The sequence below is a fragment of the Salvelinus fontinalis genome, chromosome 6, assembly GCF_029448725.1.
Source record: "Salvelinus fontinalis isolate EN_2023a chromosome 6, ASM2944872v1, whole genome shotgun sequence".
Lineage (NCBI taxonomy): Eukaryota > Metazoa > Chordata > Actinopteri > Salmoniformes > Salmonidae > Salvelinus > Salvelinus fontinalis.
In genome coordinates, this window is record NC_074670.1 from 30,751,848 (window position 1) to 30,770,076 (window position 18,229).

General features: G+C 44.4%; 1 protein-coding gene across 3 annotated transcripts in view; it reads left to right on the top strand.

The window, feature by feature from the left end:
• Positions 1-18,229, top strand: part of gon4lb (gon-4 like b) — a 26,656-nt gene continuing 8,427 nt past the window's right edge. The window contains exons 1-20 of one of the 3 annotated variants that reach the window (XM_055926085.1): positions 1-387; positions 908-1,164; positions 1,377-1,469; positions 2,135-2,364; positions 2,475-2,549; positions 2,684-2,734; positions 2,832-2,882; positions 3,017-3,115; positions 3,195-3,311; positions 3,648-3,824; positions 4,491-4,698; positions 5,239-5,337; positions 5,556-5,596; positions 5,680-5,801; positions 12,608-12,827; positions 13,027-13,113; positions 16,808-17,000; positions 17,177-17,330; positions 17,743-17,893; positions 18,007-18,123. In XM_055926085.1, coding sequence (XP_055782060.1) covers positions 374-387; positions 908-1,164; positions 1,377-1,469; positions 2,135-2,364; positions 2,475-2,549; positions 2,684-2,734; positions 2,832-2,882; positions 3,017-3,115; positions 3,195-3,311; positions 3,648-3,824; positions 4,491-4,698; positions 5,239-5,337; positions 5,556-5,596; positions 5,680-5,801; positions 12,608-12,827; positions 13,027-13,113; positions 16,808-17,000; positions 17,177-17,330; positions 17,743-17,893; positions 18,007-18,123 — 2,556 coding nt within the window. In that variant the 5' untranslated portion in view covers positions 1-373. Of the gene's footprint in view, positions 388-907; positions 1,165-1,376; positions 1,470-2,134; positions 2,365-2,474; positions 2,550-2,683; positions 2,735-2,831; positions 2,883-3,016; positions 3,116-3,194; positions 3,312-3,647; positions 3,825-4,490; positions 4,699-5,235; positions 5,338-5,555; positions 5,597-5,679; positions 5,802-12,607; positions 12,828-13,026; positions 13,114-16,807; positions 17,001-17,176; positions 17,331-17,742; positions 17,894-18,006; positions 18,124-18,229 lie in introns of all 3 variants that reach the window. The other 2 variants (XM_055926084.1, XM_055926086.1) reach the window with 2 other exon arrangements.

Genomic DNA, 18,229 nt, shown 5'->3' on the forward strand with positions numbered 1-18,229 from the left:
TTTTGGGGTGTTATTTTTATTTTTTATTTTACAAAAACAACCACGACAAATAATCGAATAAATAATCTAAGTGCGTGTGTGTGCATGTGCGCACGTGCCATTGTCAACGTTTCCTCCATCCATTAAAACCACTGTAAGAAAACATAACCTGGTGAATCAACTTGAAAGATTGTGTGTGGTTAATAACACAAACATTTAATGTGGGCTGCTGAAACAACGTGAATTGAATAGTCTAACCTTTCACTGTACTTGAGGTAGGATCTCTAATGCTATGGGGAAATTAATTGGGGGTGGATTTATCTGTGACACGCGGGAAAGGGCGCTGTAAATTATTTTGAGATTTGCTTAGTTCGTTATCTTCTCATGGCACCAAATGCCTATTTGCGGGTAAGTGACACCAAGAAAGTTACTAAATTTGAAAGGTCAATGTACTGTCAACCTAGAAAAGTCGGGCGTCCAGTTCCGAGACACACAAACACACAAGGATTGTTGTTGACAAATATACGTCGTTAGCCAGCAAGCTAATAACAACAACACAAGCTAGCTATCTAACTACCCAAACAACTACTTCATGGTCATTAGCGTGACTTGTAGAATACGATTATTTTAGCTAGTAAGAAATGTTTTCTATAGCTGTGTTGACTTGGTTGTGCTTTTTGTACTGCAACTGAGAAAGCGGCAACACTAGCCTGCTAACTTGGCTAGATAATAACAGCTAGCTAGATAGTATCTTGGATTGCACACACATGGGACACATTCGTTAGCTGTTTTACTCGGCTATATACATTTTGTCTAGCTAGTAACAACTGCAAATATTTTGTCATATTCTATGACAGAGTATATTTTACTGTCTGCTAACGTTAGCCCCCTCATGTAACTGTAACGTTAAACTGTTGTGTTCTTTCAGGCCTCGAAGCATGAAAGCCCAGAAACGCAAATCGAGCACCCCAGAACCACGGCCCATGCGTTCTAAAGCCTTAAAGAGGGATGAGACAACCTGTGCCCCCCAGATCTCCAATGGTGGTCCACTCTGCACTCTCTCTGTTAACAGACATATCTCAATTTCCACCCCGGCTAAGGGAAAGGGCTGTGGGATGACGGTCACAGATGGGCTGTCACCAATGAGACACTCTCCCAGGTTCAAGCAGAGGACCATTGCTTCAGGTACGAGGGATGAGAAAAGGAAGGGGGAATGGAGAACTAGAGAGAGGGATGACAAGTAACGCATAGTGTGTTGCTGAGATATGAAGGGATGTGGGAGTTTAGGTGCAAGGGCATTTCATTGGTTTTACATTTATTGGTTTTACATGCTTCAGTGGTGGGAATGTGATTAACTCCTATCTCATTGTGAAATCTTTGTTTTGTGTCTGCTTCAGGCCAGCTTAAGAATGGGGAAGATTGTCAGCTATCTCCCAGCCCCTTTGAGGCAGAGGAGGAGGACACAGAACTGGGCCTGGTAATCACCTTAGGTGAGCTTCTCAACTCTGCTTCTTGTGACACGCCGATTTAAACAAGAACAATTTCCAACCCCCCCCCGCCCAGACAACCCTCAGATATCATATTCAAAACTGCAATAATTTCTCTTCACCTTATGGCGAAATTAGTATAATTACAGGAAATTAGCTGTAAAGCCGAATTTTTTTCCTCTTTGCCCTGTGGCATTTAAAAAAAAAGATTTGCATGAAATTAGTTATTAATTTGCTAAATCTTCTCTCTGCCCCATGACAAAATATGTAGAATTGCAGCAAACTTGCTTTCCAAACCCCTTGGCAAAATGCTTTCACACCCCTTGGCAAAATGTGTGGAATTTAAGGAAATTAGCTCTCTCCATTGTCAAGAGTGGGGGCTGCTAAAATGTTTTGCTCCCAACAATTTCACTTAGGGCCCCCAAATGTCTTGGGCCTGCTCTGACTGCATGTGTGGGTATGGATGTTGGTATGCAGACCCGTGAGCCACTGCAGCCCATCATGAGGAGTTCAGATTTATTCTGGCCCCCATCCCCATCAAAGTTGCTTATCCCTTCTTTATACGAAGTGGACATACCCACCATTTTGGAAACACTGAATCTGATTTCTAGTGTATGAGAATTGGGTTTCTGTTTTGATGTGCACAAATTCATTACTTCTGTCTGAAGATGGAGAGGATTGTGGGGGCCAGAGGCTGTCAACGAGGAAGAGCAGCTCGAAAATGAAGAGCACTTTAGACAATGGGCAGGAAGAGGGACACTCCGTGGCTGGAAAAAGGTCGTCGGAAGAGTCATCCAGTGACAGTGAGGAGGATGAGTTTGAGCAGCTGGATATGGATCTGGAGAGGAAGTCACAGCAACACAACTTGACTTCTGTCAACGTACGGACCATCCTCCATGTGAGTTACCTGGAGTCTCAATCCGGGCAAAAGAGGGGTTAATGCTAACTGCTAAGTATTAACGTTAGTGTTGAACATTTTTGACTGACACCTGTGAATGTCGCCCTCAGGAGGTGATAACCAACGAGCATGTAGTGGCCATGATGAAAGCAGCCATCCAGGAGACGCAGGACCTACCCCTATTTGTAAGCGTCAACATACAGCAAGTTATACTGACAGTACAACTCAGAAATTGGTTGCTGATATCACTTGCAAGTTTTTAATAATTTCTCTCTCCTCTGCCTGAATTATGTTTTTATCTTCTATTTGCATTCCTCAGGAGCCCAAGATGACCCGCTCCAGACTGAAGGAGGTGGTAGAAAAGGGGGTGGTGGGTTTCCAGTAACACAACTTGCAGCTAGCTACCTTTTAATATTCTGTCCTGGATTCATCTCAATAGTCTAAAGCGGCTTCCTCTTCTCTTGCAGGGGATCCCCACCTGGAATATTTCTCCTATCAAAAGGGCCCTTGAAGTGAAGGTATGTCTCTGTCACACATAGTGCTAGTGTCATGTCAAATACTTTATTACTCCTCACTGTTGTTTCATCTCTGTTGCTTTCTCTCTCTATTTCGCTCTTTCCCTCTCATCTCGCTCCCTGCTTCCTCTCCCCAGCCCCCCCAGTTTGTTGACATCCCTCTGGAGGAGGAGGACGACTCCTCTGATGAAGAGTACTGCCCCGATGAGGATGAGGAGGATGAGACTACAGAGGAGGTGAGGAAGAGCATTTTCAATCAGTCAAAAGTGTGTGCTACGTGACTACGATGTCATGCCTGTGACATTGTCGTTTCAGATGTTTTGGAGTGATGTGGACAGCACAGCCTCGTCCCCACGGTGTGCCCGAGGAGCGAGGCCCAGGACCCCTGGACAATCTGAGTGTGAAGAGGACAGATTTGACAGTCCCAGACAGGTAACACACCGCACCTCTGCATTTGGCCTTTGATTGAAAGTTATTGAAATAATTGGGGGGGAAAGAATGCAATTATTATTTATTTATTTTTTGTCACAAGTACAGTGAAATGCCTTTCTTGACACATCTAAACCTAACAATGCAGTAATCAATACAAATGTAATACTAAAGATAACATAAGGTAGAACAACAACATACGAGAAATATAAATAAGAATACAAGAAAGTATGTTAACATACTATATACAGGGTCAGAGTTAACTGACTGAGTTAATATTTACAATGTGCACTGGATGAGTATGAGTGTACTGTAATGTTGGTCTTGGTTTATGTTTAGAAGCCAAGGCAGCCCAGACATCTGAGGGTGGAGACTGTTCCTATGGGGCCCCCTCCACCCCCATCTTCCACTGGCCCCTCCCGGCCCCTCAGGGCCCAAGACTGTACCTTCCTGGAGAAGCTTCACGCAGTGGAGGAAGAGCTGGAACTCAGCCCCATCTGCACCGAATCCTTCCAGGTACTGAAACTGTTAAACTATTAATGGGTTGCACTTCCGTCACTTAGTCGCATCGTTGCCATTGTTAAGAACTTAAGAACTTTCTACAGACGCCACAGCCATATTGGTCCCCGACTGATGCCAAGTCATTTTGGACGGGGGCTAATGCCTATTTAGTCTAAATTACAATACAGTGGCTTGGAAATATGATGACAGTGCTAAAGTAGGAAATAATTAGTCAAAATCAACTTTTCCATCATTATGTCGTCGAAATTACTTTAGAGAGAGGGCAATGTTTCCATTAGCTAGCAAAGTTTGTCAAAAATAGCTAGCGATGCTGGCTAGCTAGATAAAGTTATACTGCATCTAAAGTCAATCTGGCGACATCACAATTATGACAAAGTTTTCCTACTAATTATTTGCCTCCTTTTGAAATGTCATAGGGTTTTCAAGCAACTGTAATGCTCTTTTGATGAAGTCTTCATCACCGCTATTGACAATGCATTGAGTAGAACGTTCATTCGGTCATCAGTCCTCAAGAGAATGTTCAAAACAATACTGTGACGAAACGTTCAACCCATGAATACTAGCAGACTATTCGGCTATACCAGGAAATCACCTGACTCTTATCAGGACCAATGTCAATGTGAATCTCTTTCTTCATTGGTTCTATCTCTCTGTTTCCAGCCTCTGACTGGAGGTGCAGGGTCTAGCCTGGTGGCGTGTCGTACCCGCTCCAAACGGACCCTGAGGAACGTGCCCCTAGGCAAGCTGGAAGCGGAGCTACATGCCCCTGACATCACGCCTGACATGTACGACTACAGCTTGGCCCTGGAGGACCGCGACTGGAGCGAGTGGCTGCAGGGCCTCATGACATCCGACATGGAGAATGAAGGTTAGGATTCAAAGAAAGGGATGATGAGGGAGTATTCAAGGATGGGCGGTGTACTATTGAAATGGAATGGTCCAACCATGTAGAAACCAATGCAACAGGATTTTACATCATTCTCAAAAATGGGCCATGAATTCAGTTTTTCCTCGAGCAAATACTTCATTAGTGAAATACAGAAAAAGTTGGCACTCCTCCAAACAGTGAAAAGTGTGAAGCAGGTAGACTTGAGACAGATGGAGCTGCATTTAACCTGTGTGTGTGTGTACACGTTTTACGGGAGATGTGTGTGTTGCTGGTGTAATTGTTCTCTGTTTGCTCTGTCATGTTTTGCTCATTTTGACCCCCCCCCCCCCCCCTACTGCTCTGCTCCTGTATGTCTCCCCCACACTGCCTCATCTTTCCCGTTTCGTCTTCACTGGTTATTGTTGTGTGTGTTGACAGCCATTTTACACTTAGGCCATATACCTTTCTTCACTTTTAAACAGTTTAAAATAACTTTTTCTGTCTCTCGCGACCTCCACCTTCTCTTTTCTCTCTCAGAAGAGGGTGATGATGATGACGACCCAGAGTATAATTTCCTGGAGGATCTGGATGAGCCTGACCGAGAGGACTACAGGAACGACCGGGCCGTACGCATCACCAGTGAGTCTCTGTAATGTTGTTTCCATACATCAACCCTAACCACAGATATATATATATATATGGAATATATATGGAATATATATATATATATATATATATGGAATATATATATATATATATATATATATATATATATATATATATATATATATATATATATATATTCCATTTTGTTCAAGGGAAAAAATCAAAAAAACTTTTCTTTCTCCCGCTTTCAGAAAAGGAAGTGAACGAGCTATTGGAGGAGCTTTTTGAGACGGTGAGGAGGATTATGGGATCATATCTGCACGTCTCTCTTTAAAATAAATCTTGTTCTGTATCTCACTCTTTTTACCCCTTCAGTTCCAGGATGATGAGCTAATAGTGAATGGGCAGGATGACGATGGGCACGAAGAAGATGAAGAGAGGGAGCAAGCTGCTCCACCCCCGAGTGCTCCGCAATTCAACGTTCCACAAGCCATTCGGTATGATTCCACCCTGACCTTCTCCCTATTTCTCGCGGGAAAGGGCTTTCAAAAAGTGTACCGCCAACCCAGTAAGTAAGTAGCCTTGAGCTGGAACAGCTTGTAGGAGCAGATCTCCTGTTTCTGTAGCATGAGGCAGCTTGATGTACAATTAGACCCCCTGGACAGGACGCTAGTCTATCGCAGGGCCTTACCCCCAATCTATCTCCTTAATGCTGAGTGCCAAGCAGAGGCGCATTGGTTGCTATTTTTACAGTCTTGACTCGGCCGGGGATCGAACTCCCAACATTCCGATCTCAGAGTGGACACTAACCACAAGGTCACTGAGTTGGTCCACTAACCCAGTACCTCATATTAATAATGATACAGAGCTTTTAATGCGGCGCAAACAACAAGATGAAGCAACTAGACTTTTGAGATGCGCTTAAAATGCCAACTGTTTCATAAAATAGCATTATGATGAGCCAAATAATCCATTGCTTCCTGGTCCTCCTTGAGTCAACAGTGCTATCTATCCCAGAGCTGAATGGATGTGAATGTGTGACCGTTTAGCTCACCCTTGCTTTTTTCTACAAACACTTTTTTCTCCTCTTGTTGACTTTGTGCTGGTTGCTGAGCCAAATTGGCCATCTGTCGTATGTGTTATGAACAACTGCAGGATACGTGACTGTAGCCGCTCATGCCTTATACTTGTTTACATTTTTTTATTTCACCTTTATTTAAGAGAAAAGGTTGAGAAAAAGTTCTCATTAACAACTGCGACCTGGCCAAGATAAAACAAAGCAGTGTGACAAAAACAACAACACAGTTACACATAGGATAAACAAACGTACAGTCAATAACACAATAGAAAACCTGTATACAGTGTGTGCAAATGAAGTAAGGTGGTAAGGCAATAAATAGGCCAATAGTAGCAAAGTAATTACAATTTAGGAATTTACACTGGAGTGATATACAGTTGAAGTCGGAAGTTTACATATGCCTTAGCTAAATACATTTAAACTCAGTTTTTCACAATTCCTGACATTTAATCCTAGTAAAAATTCCCTGTTTTAGGTCCGTTAGGATCACCACTTTATTTTAAGAATGTGAAATGTTAGAATAATAGTAGAGAATGATTTATTTCAGCTTTTATTTCTTTCATCACATTCCCAGTGGGTCAGAAGTTTACATACACTCAATTAGTATTTGGTAGCATTGCCTTTAAATAGTTTAACTTGGGTCAAATGTTTTGGGTAGCTTTCCACAAGCTTCCCACAATAAGTTGGGTGAATTTTGGCCCATTTCTCCTGACAGAGCTTGTGTAACTGAGTCAGGTTTGTAGGCCTCCTTCCTCGCACACGCTTTTTCAGTTCTGCCCACATATTTTCTATAGAATTGAGGTCAGGGCTTTGTGATGGCCACCCCAATACCTTTGTTGTCCTTAAGCCATTTTGCCACAACTTTGGAAGTATGCTTGCGGTCATTATCAATTTGGAAGACCCATTTACGACCAAGCTTTAACTTCCTGACTGATGTCTTGAGATGTTGCTTCAAAAAAAAAAAAAAAAAATTCTTGCCTCATGATGCCATCTATTTTGTGAAGTACACCAGTCCCTCCTGCAGCAAAGCACCCCCACAACATGATGCTGCCACCCCCGTGCTTCACGGTTGGAATGGTGTTCTTCGGCTTACAAGCCTCCCCCTTTTTCCTCCAAACATAACGATGGTCCTTATGATCTAACAGTTCTATTTTTGTTTCATCAGACCAGATGACATTTCTCCAAAAAATATGATCTTTGTCCCCATGTGCAGTTGCAAACCGTAGTCTGGCTTTTTAATTACGTTTTTGGAACAGTGGCTTCTTCCTTGCTGAGCGTCCTTTCAGGTTATGTCGATATAGGACTCGTTTTACTGTGGATATTGCTCCCAAGGATGAACCAGACTGGAGCTCTTGGCTGATTTCTTTTAATTTTCCTATGATGTCAAACAGAGGCACTGAGTTTGAAGGTTGGCCTTGAAATACATCCACAGGTACACTTCCTATTTACGCAAATGATGTCAATTAGCCTATCAGAAGCTTCTAAAGCCATGACATAATTTTCTGTAATTTTCCAAGCTGGTTAAAGGCACAGTCAACTTAGTGTATGTAAACTTCTGACCCACTGGAATTGTGATACAGTGAAATCTGTCTGTTAACAATTGTTGGAAAAATTACTTGTGTCATGCACAAAGTAGATGTCTTAACACAAAGTAGATGTCTTAACTTAACAACGAATATGTAGCGAGGACCAGCCAACGAGAGTATACAGGTCACAGTGGTGTATGGTATATGGGACTTTGGTGACAAAACGGATGGCACTGTGATAGACTGCATCCAATTTGCTGAGTGTTGGAGGCTAATTTGTAAATGACATGGCCAAAGTCAAGGATCGGTAGAATGGTAAGTTCGGCAGCATGAGTCAAATAGGAATGCAAAATAGGAAGCTGATTCTAGATTTTACTTTGGATTGGAGAACGTTCTGCTGCCTGCAACATCCTCCAGCATGACCGGTTTGGCGGTGGGTCAGTCATGGTGTGGGGTGGCATTTCTTTGGGGGGCCGCACAACCCTCCATGTGCTCGCCAGAGGTAGCCTGACTGCCATTAGGTACCGAGATGAGATCATCAGACCCCTTGTGAGACCATATGCTGGTGCGGTTGGCCCTGGGTTCCTCCTAATGCAAGACAATGCTAGACCTCATGTGGCTGGAGTGTGTCAGCAGTTCCTGCAAGAGGAAGACATTGATGTTATGGACTGGCCCGCCCGTTCCCCAGACCTGAATCCAATTGAGCACATCTGGGACATCATGTCTCGCTCCATCCACCAACGCCACGTTGCACCACAGACTGTCCAGGATTTGGCGGATGCTTTAGTCCAGGTCTGGGAGGAGATCACTCAGGAGACTATCCTCCACCTCATCAGGAGCATGCCCAGGCGTTGTAGGGAGGTCATACAGGCACGTGGAGGCCACACACACTACTGAGCCTCATTTTGACATGTTTTAAGGACATTACATCAAAGTTGGATCAGCCTGTAGTGTGGTTTTCCACTTAAATTTTGAGTGTGACCCCAAATCCAGACCTCCATGGGTTGATAAATTTGATTTCCATTGATAATTTTTTGTGTGATTTTGTTGTCAGCACATTCAACTATGTAAAGAAAAAAGTATTTAATAAGAATATTTCATTCAGATCTAGGATGTGTTATTTTAGTGTTCCCTTTATTTTTTTGAGCAGTGTATTTGATGCTTGTGCAGTACGCCACAGGGTGTTTTTGTGCTGGTCAAGGGCAGTCAAGTCTGGAGTGAACCAAGGGCTATATCTGTTCTTAGCTCATTTTTTTTTGAAAGGGGCATGCTTATTTAAGATGGTGAGGAAAGCACCCAGGCATCCTCTACTGACAGGATGAGGTCAATATCCTTCCAGGATACCGGGCCAGGTCGATTTAGATAGGCCTGCTCGCAGAAGTGTTTTAGGGAGTGTTTGAAGTGATGAGGGGTGGTCAGTTGACCGCGGACCCATAATGGACGCAGGTAATGAGGCAGTGATCGCTGTCAGTTCTGTCTTGACGGAAAATGTTGTGATTGGGGATGGAAATTTCAGAATTTTTGGTGGCCTTCCTAAGACAGGATTCAGACATTGCTAGGACATCAGGGTTGGCAGAGTGTGCTAATGCAGTGAATAAAGGAAACTTAGGGAGGAGGCTTCTGATGTTAACATGCATGAACCCAAGGCTTTTATGGTTGCAGAAGTCAGCAAAGGAGACCGGCTGGGGACACACAGGGCCTGTTAACCTCTACATCACCAGAGGAACAGAGGAGGAGTAGGAGTAGGATGAGGGTACGGCTAAAGGCTATAAGAACTGGTCGTCTAGTGCTTTGGGAACAGAGAATAAAAGGAGCAGATTTCTGGGCGTGGTAGGATAGGTTCAGGGCATAGTGTACAGACAAGGGTATGGTAGGGTGCGAGTACAGTGGGGTTAAACGTACAGTGGGGTTAAACCTAGGCATTGAGTGACGATAAGACAGATTGCATCTCTGGCGGCGCCAATTAAGCTAGGTGCGGTCTCCGCATGTGTGTGGGGGTGGGACAAGTGGGCTATCTGAGGCATGTTGAGCAGGACTAGGGGCTCCACAGTAAATTAAAACAATAAAAGCTGCCCTAAACAACAGTATACAAGGCATATTGACATTAGAGAGAGGCATAAAGCAATCACAGGTGTTGATTGGGAGAGCTAAGACAACAGGTGAGACAACAACGGGTAAACAGCTAAGACAACAACAACAGGGAAATGGCGATAAATGGGCAGAGAGGGTCAGTTAGCTACACACAGGGCCTGAGTTCGAGGCTGGGGCTGACAGATAAACAAAATGAAGTACCGTGTTAATGAACAGTCCAGCAGGCATCAGCTGTGTAGCCGAGTGAACCTATCCATCTATGCCATTCTAGGAATTACTTGAAGTTACATACACACACACACCAAGGCCTCCCTTCGGGACAGAGCAGCATAGGGGTGCTGTATCTGCTTGGGTAGGGAGGCAGAGAAATGCTCTGGTGTTTTCTCTTCCTCTGAAGTGTCAGGAGGTGGACAGAACTCACAGTAGAGCTACAATCCACAGTAACACACAGAACTCACAGTAGAGCTACAATCCACACTAACACACAGGACTCACATTTGAGCTACAGCTACTCAGACTAACAAAAGACACACACACACCACTAACAAACTCACTTTGTGTCTCACACACACATACACTCCAGTGCGCCAGGTTTTCAGTAGCTGGTTGGCACATGTGCCTACTTTGATGTTTGAACTGTGACGTCTGTTGAGAGGTCTCTGTGTGTGCGATGTACCGTTTTCAGGCCACTTCTCTGAGCTGATGGGAGCAGAGAGCATTTTACTTCCTTCCAGCAACCTTCTACGCATGCACACGTTTGCACCACTGTGTCCTGGTCCTGGCTGTAATGGGTGTCTCTAAATGTTAACGAGGCAGTATGACATGCAGAGAGACAGACAGGTTTTTCCACACTGTGGAGTAAGGGCTCTGTGACAGTGCTACCACTGATGACTCAGCAACGGTAGGGAAATTAGAGGAGGATAAAAAGGTGGGTAGAGAGGGTTAAGTCTCACCACTGTGATTTCAGTCTGCACAAGCGGAGCTACGCTTTCGTCACATTCCAAAAGTTCAGTGCACAAAAGTACGTAGAGCTACGCAAACGAACCTCCATCAGATCCCCTTGTGTAGACTAGAGCATTTTAAGCAGAATATTCCATAATCCAAACTGAACAAAAATAAAAATGCAACATGTAAAGTGTTTCATGAGCTGAAATAAAAGATCCCAGAAATGTTCCATTTGCACAAAGAAATTATTTCTCTCAAATTGTGTGCACAAATGTGTTTACATCCCTGTTAGTGAGCATTTCTCCATTGCCAAGATAATCCATCCACCTGACCAGTGTGGCATATCAAGAAGCTGATTAAACAGTATGAACATTACACAGGTGCCCCGTGTGCTGGGGACAATAAAAGGCCACTCTAAAATGTGCAGTTTTGTCACACAACAAAATGCCACAGATGTCTCAAGTTTTGAGGGAGCATGCAAGTGGCATGCCGACTGCAGGAATGTCCACCAGAGCTGTGAATTGATTTTCTTTACCATCCTGAGCTGGCGTGGTTACCATTCATTTCTCTACCATAAGCTACGTCGTTTTAGAGAATTTGTCAGTATGTCCGACTGGCCTCACAACTACAGACCACGTGTAACCACGCCAGCTCAGGACCTTCAAATGCGGCTTCTTCACCTGCGGGATCGTCTGAGACCAGCCACCCGGACAGCTGGTGAAACTGAGGAGTATTTCTGTCTGTAATAAAGCCCTTTTGTGGGGGAAAATTTATTCTGATTGGCTGGGCCTGGCTCCCCAGTGGGTGAGCCTATGCCCACCCAAGGCTGTGCCCCTGCCCAGTCATGTGAAATCCATAGATTAGGGCAGAATTCATTAATTTAAATTGACTGATTTCCTTCTTTGAACAGTCACTCAGTAAAATCTTTGAAACTGTTGCATGTTGAGTTTTTATATTTTTGTTCAGTATAATTCCAGTCAAGTGTGTCTTCAGTCACATCTCCCACATGGGCCACATGTACTGATATTTTTGGTGATAAAGCCTGCTAAATGACCATAATCGAATACCAGCCAGTGTCCAGAGGTTTGGGATGGAGAGAAACCTGAAACCAAGACGGCACAGCAGAGGTGTGCAGTGTTGAGGATCGTAGGGAGGACTACTCCCGACAAGGCTACTCTTAAATTGTTATTGAAATGTGGTGTGCTTTCTGGCGCCACATGACCATCTTAGATTCACCCAATGGGTACTTAATTTTGGTAGTAGTGAAGGAGTAGCTAGCCAGCGGCACCTAACGTTACTACGGAGTCCATAAACTGCAGTAGCTGAGCTCAAACTTCATCCGAGCCCTACTATGGAGAAGCCACACAGACGGGAGGGACAGTGAGACACCTTGATGACACAGTGCTGCCTGCCTGGCCATCTTTGCTTGCTCTCCCCTTACGACCACCTTTCTCCGATGACCACTCAAGCCATGAACTTTCCCCACCCTCTCAGGACCTTCCATCTCATGAATGATGTTTTTCTAAATTGCTTGTCTTTTTTTTTGCTTTAGAGCACTCTGAGATGATTTATGCAATGAAGTGCTATAAAAGTTGAACGTATTAGTATGTCATCAATATGATTATTATTCCCTTTCCTGACCCCTGCCCTCTGATCTCTACAGGTTTCAGGAGCCACTGGCTAACATGCTAACAGAGAGGCGGCGTACTGTGAGGGAGCAGATGGAGGCTCTGCAGCAGAGGAGAGCCCTCCAGGAGACACCTGGCCGTTCCACCCCCACCGTCACGGTATCACCCCCTATGGTGCTGCTGCCACCTCTGCCCTGCCCCGTCCTCACGCTCGACCACACCCAGAAACTCCAGCTGCAGCAGCAAGTCCAACAGGTAGGTTGGCCCGCTCGTAAAACTTAACTGAGGAACTGAAGTTGGTGGAATATAACATTTCGATTTTCAAAGTTGCCTTATTATTGACACCAATAATTTATATTATTTTCTAATTGTTGAAATATTGACACATGACACTGTTAGACTCACTGACCCCGACCCCCCCTCCCCCTTGCCTGTTTTGTCTGTCTCTGTTCAGCACATACAGCTGCTGACCCAGGTGCACCTGCTGTGCAGCCCTGTGGAGGCCTTGCACCACAAGGCCCACACCACCAAACAATACCTGGTGAGTTACTGATTCTCGCTCTCTCTCTCTCTCTCTCTCTCAATATATATATATAGAGGTCGACTGATTATGATTTTTCAACGCCGATACCGATTATTGGATGACCAAAAAAAGCCGATACCGATTAATTGGCCGATTTTTATTTTAATTTTTTTAATGATTTTTTTATTTGTTTATTTGTAATAATGACAATTACAACAATACTGAATGAACACTTATTTTAACTTTAATATAATACATCAATAAAATCAATTTAGCCTCAAATAAATAATGAAACATCTTCAATTTGGTTTAAATAATGCAAAAACAAAGTGTTGGAGAAGAAAGTAAAAGTGCAATATGTGCCATGTAAAAAAGCTAACGTTTAAGTTCCTTGCTCAGAACATGAGAACATGAAAGCTGGTGGTTCCTTTTAACATGACTCTTCAATATTCCCAGGTAAGAAGTTTTAGGTTGTAGTTATTATAGGACTATTTCTCTCTATACCATTTGTATTTCATATACCTTTGACTATTGGATGTTCGTATAGGCACTTTAGTATTGCCAGGGTAACAGTATAGCTTCCATCCCTCTCCTCGCCCCTACCTGGGCTCGAACCATCGCTCCACAAAAGCCGCGGAAGGGGGGAACAACTACTCCAAGTCTCAGAGCGAGTGACGTCACCAATTGAATCGCTATTAGCGCGCACCCCGCTAACTAGCTAGCCATTTCACATCGATTACACCAGCCTAATCTCGGGAGTTGATAGGCTTGAAGTCTTGCGAAGAGCTGCTGGCAAAGCGCACGGAAGTGCTGTTTGAATGAATGCGAACGAGCCTGCTGCTGCCTACCATCGCTCAGTCAGACTGCTCTATCAAATATCAAATCATAGACTTAATTATAACATAATAACACACAGAAATACAAGCCTTTGGTCATTAATATGGTCGAATCCGGAAACTATCATTTTGAAAACAAAACGTTTACCGGTATTCTTTCAGTGAAATACGGAACCGTTCCGTATTTTATCTAACGGGTGGCATCCATAAGTCTAAATATTGCTGTTACATTGCACAACCTTCAATGTTATGTCATAATTCCGTAAAATTCTGGCAAATTAGTTCGCAACGAGCCAGCCAGCCCAAACTGTTGCATATACCCTGACACAATTTCACCTGGTTAATATTGCCTGCTATCCTGGATTTCTTTTAGCTAAATATGCAGGTTTAAAAATGTATACTTCTGTGTATTGATTTTAAGAAAGGCATTGATGTTTATGGTTAGGTACAGTCGTGCAACGATTGTGCTTTTTTTCGCAAATGCGCTTTTGTTAAACCATCCCCCGTTTGGCGAAGTTGGCTGTCTTTGTTAGGAAGAAATGGTCTTCACACAGTTCGCAACGAGCCAGGCGGTCCAAACTGCTGCATATACCCTGACTCTGCTTGCACAGAACGCCAGAGAAGTGACACAATTTCCCTAGTTAAAAGAAATTCATGTTAGCAAGCAATATTAACTAAATATGCAGGTTTAAAAATACACTGCTCAAAAAAATAAAGGGAACACTTAAACAACACAATGTAACTCCAAGTCAATCACACTTCTGTGAAATCAAACTGTCCACTTAGGAAGCAACACTGATTGACAATAAATTTCACATGCTGTTGTGTAAATGGAATAGACAAAAGGTGGAAATTATAGGCAATTAGCAAGACACCCCCAATAAATGAGTGATTCTGCAGGTGGTGACCACAGACCACTTCTCAGTTCCTATGCTTCCTGGCTGATGTTTTGGTCACTTTTGAATGCTGGCGGTGCTTTCACTCTAGTGGTAGCATGAGACGGAGTCTACAACCCACACAAGTGGCTCAGGTAGTGCAGCTCATCCAGGATGGCACATCAATGCGAGCTGTGGCAAGAAGGTTTGCTGTGTCTGTCAGCGTAGTGTCCAGAGCATGGAGGCGCTACCAGGAGACAGGCCAGTACATCAGGAGACGTGGAGGAGGCCGTAGGAGGGCAACAACCCAGCAGCAGGACCGCTACCTCCGCCTTCGTACAAGGAGGGGCACTGCCAGAGCCCTGCAAAATGACCTCCAGCAGGCCACAAATGTGCATGTGCCTGCTCAAACGATCAGAAACAGACTCCATGAGGGTGGTATGAGGGCCCGACGTCCACAGGTGGGGGTTGTGCTTACAGCCCAACACCGTGCAGGACGTTTGGCATTTACCAGAGAACACCAAGATTGGCAAATTCGCCACTGGCGCCCTGTGCTCTTCACAGATAGAAGCAGCTTCGCACTGAGCACATGAGCACATGTGACAGAGTCTGGAGACGCCGTGGAGAACGTTCTATTGCCTGCAACATCCTCCAGCATGACCAGTTTGGTGGTGGGTCAGTCATGGTGTGGGGTGGCATTTCTTTGTGGGGCCGCACAGCCCTCCATGTGCTCGCCAGAGGTAGCCTGACTGCCATTAGGTACCGAGGAGATCCTCAGAGCTCTTGTGAGACCATATGCTGACACATGCACATTTGTGGCCTGCTGGAGGTCATTTTGCAGGGCTCTGGCAGTGCTACTCCTTGCACAAAGGCGGAGGTAGCGGTCCTGCTGCTGGGTTGTTGCCCTCCTACGGCCTCCTCCACGTCTCCTGATGTACTGGCCTGTCTCCTGGTAGCGCCTCCATGCTCTGGACACTACGCTGACACACACAGCAAACCTTTTTGCCACAGCTCGCATTGATGTGCCATCCTGGATGAACTGCACTACCTGAGCCACTTGTGTGGGTTGTAGACTCCGTCTCATGCTACCACTAGAGTGAGAGCACCGCCAGCATTCAAAAGTGACCAAAACATCAGCCAGGAAGCATAGGAACTGAGAAGTGGTCTGTGGTCACCACCTGCAGAATCACTCCTTTTTTGGGGGTGTCTTGCTAATTGCCTATAATTTCCACCTTTTGTCTATTCCATTTGCACAACAGCATGTGAAATTTATTGTCAATCAGTGTTGCTTCCTAAGTGGACAGTTTGATTTCACAGAAGTGTGATTGACTTGGAGTTACATTGTGTTGTTTAAGTGTTCCCTTAATTTTTTTGAGCAGTGTATATAATTGTGTATTGATTTTAAGAAAGGCATTGATGTTTATGGTTAGGTACACGTTAGAGCAACGACGGTACTTTTTCTCGAATGCACATCGTATCGATTATATGCAACGCAGGACACGCTAGATAAACTAGTAATATCATCAACCGTGTGTAGTTAACTAGTGATTATGATTGTTTTTTATAAGATACGTTTAATGCTAGCTAGCAACTTACCTTGGCTTCTTACTGCATTCGTGGTTAGAGCGTTGGACTAGTTAACCGTAAGGTTGCAAGATTGAATCCCTGAGCTGACAAGGTAAAAGTCTGTCGTTCTGCCCCTGAACAAGGCAGTTAACCCACCGTTCCTAGGCCGTCATTGAAAATAAGAATGTGTTCTTAACTGACTTGCCTAGTTAAATAAAGGTTTAAAAAAAAAATATATATATATTTCCGTTTGTTATGAAAACTTGAAATCGGCCCTAATTATTCGCCCATTCCGATTAATCGGTTCACCTCCATATATATATATATATATATATATATATATATATATATATATATATATATATATATATATATATATACATACATATATATATATCCTTCTCAAGTCCTAGTCTCTGTGTGCCTCCCACTCAGGAGGAGCTCCAGACGTTTGCCCAGCGTGAGGAGGCGATCAGGTCAGTCCGGGACCCAGGCTTCAGCAGCATCTTCAGGGCCTGTAACCTCCAGGGGGCGCTGTCTCTGGTCCAGGAGCAGGAGAGCTCTGTCTCGCCATCCGCTCCTTCTCCTCCATCCCCCCCTGCCAGGCCTCAAACACGCTCTAACAATGGTAATGAACTGGGAGGTCTGGTGTGTGTGGTTCATATGTAATGTGAAGATGTGAGAGTCTGAATTGTATGTACTAAAGATGGTATTGATAGCCTGTGTGTAGCTGTTTTGTGTTATCTATGTGTGTCAGAGGGTGGGTTTTGTGAATTGCGTGTAAGTGTTTGGTTGTCCCTGCAGTGCGTACATACCCTCTGCTGCATGCTGAGACGGCCTGGCTGCTCGCCACCCGCTCCATCTTCCTCTACCCAGAGCTCCTGCCCCACTGCAGTCTGGACCCCGCACTGCACCCTCCACGCACCAAGAACAACTTCTACACACGCGGAGAGGACAGGTACACGTGCACACACACACACGTTTACACATGCTGCACATCCTGTGTGGGGACACAAACTCCACAGGAGCTCATGTTAACAAACAAAAACAACCTGTTAAAAAAACAATCCTCATTTTACACACAGTCCCTGGTCAAAAATAGCCATGCCAAACGTGAGTATTTTGTCAGTGAGTTGCCTGGTCAGTATTGAGCTGAATATTAACACTTGAAGGTGTGTTACCCTTTGCTGAAAAGAGGGTCTCTCTCTAGCTATCTCCAAACCTATTCAATGACCATTCACCGACATAGTTGGAACTATGAGGGCCTATGTCATCTTTACTCCTACAACCAAGCATCAAATTTCTCCTCGCATGTTTGAATGTTAGACTCAAGACTAGATATTTACTCGCTATGTGGATTTTTGTTCCAGGCTCATTGTACTTGGACTGAAGCACTTCAGCCAGACAGAGCTCCCCTACCAGCTCATGTGTCGCTACCTCATCCGTACCAAGAAGCAGGACCAGCTACGCTCCCGTGTCAAGGAGCTGTGTGGCCACAAGACATCTGACAACGCTATCAAGGTGTGGACCTCACAACTCATTAATGCTTATCACAGTCTTTCTCAATGTTTTGATCATGCCTTGATGTTATCACCTATTTCCATGTTGGGCTTTATCTGTTATTTTCTTCTCAGTTGTACTGTCAGCACAACATAGTTCCTGCCATGCAGGAGACCTGTGGCAGGGTGATGCCAGGGGAGGAGCGCCCCCCAGTGGAGAGAGAGATGTCCGTCATGCCCAACTGGCTACGGGTACAAACTCACCTACCACCACTCAGTATTTACTTATCAGAGAAAATGTAATTCTCCATTTTACTTCCCTTTTACTACTTATAGGTACTAATTCCTATGTAAATGG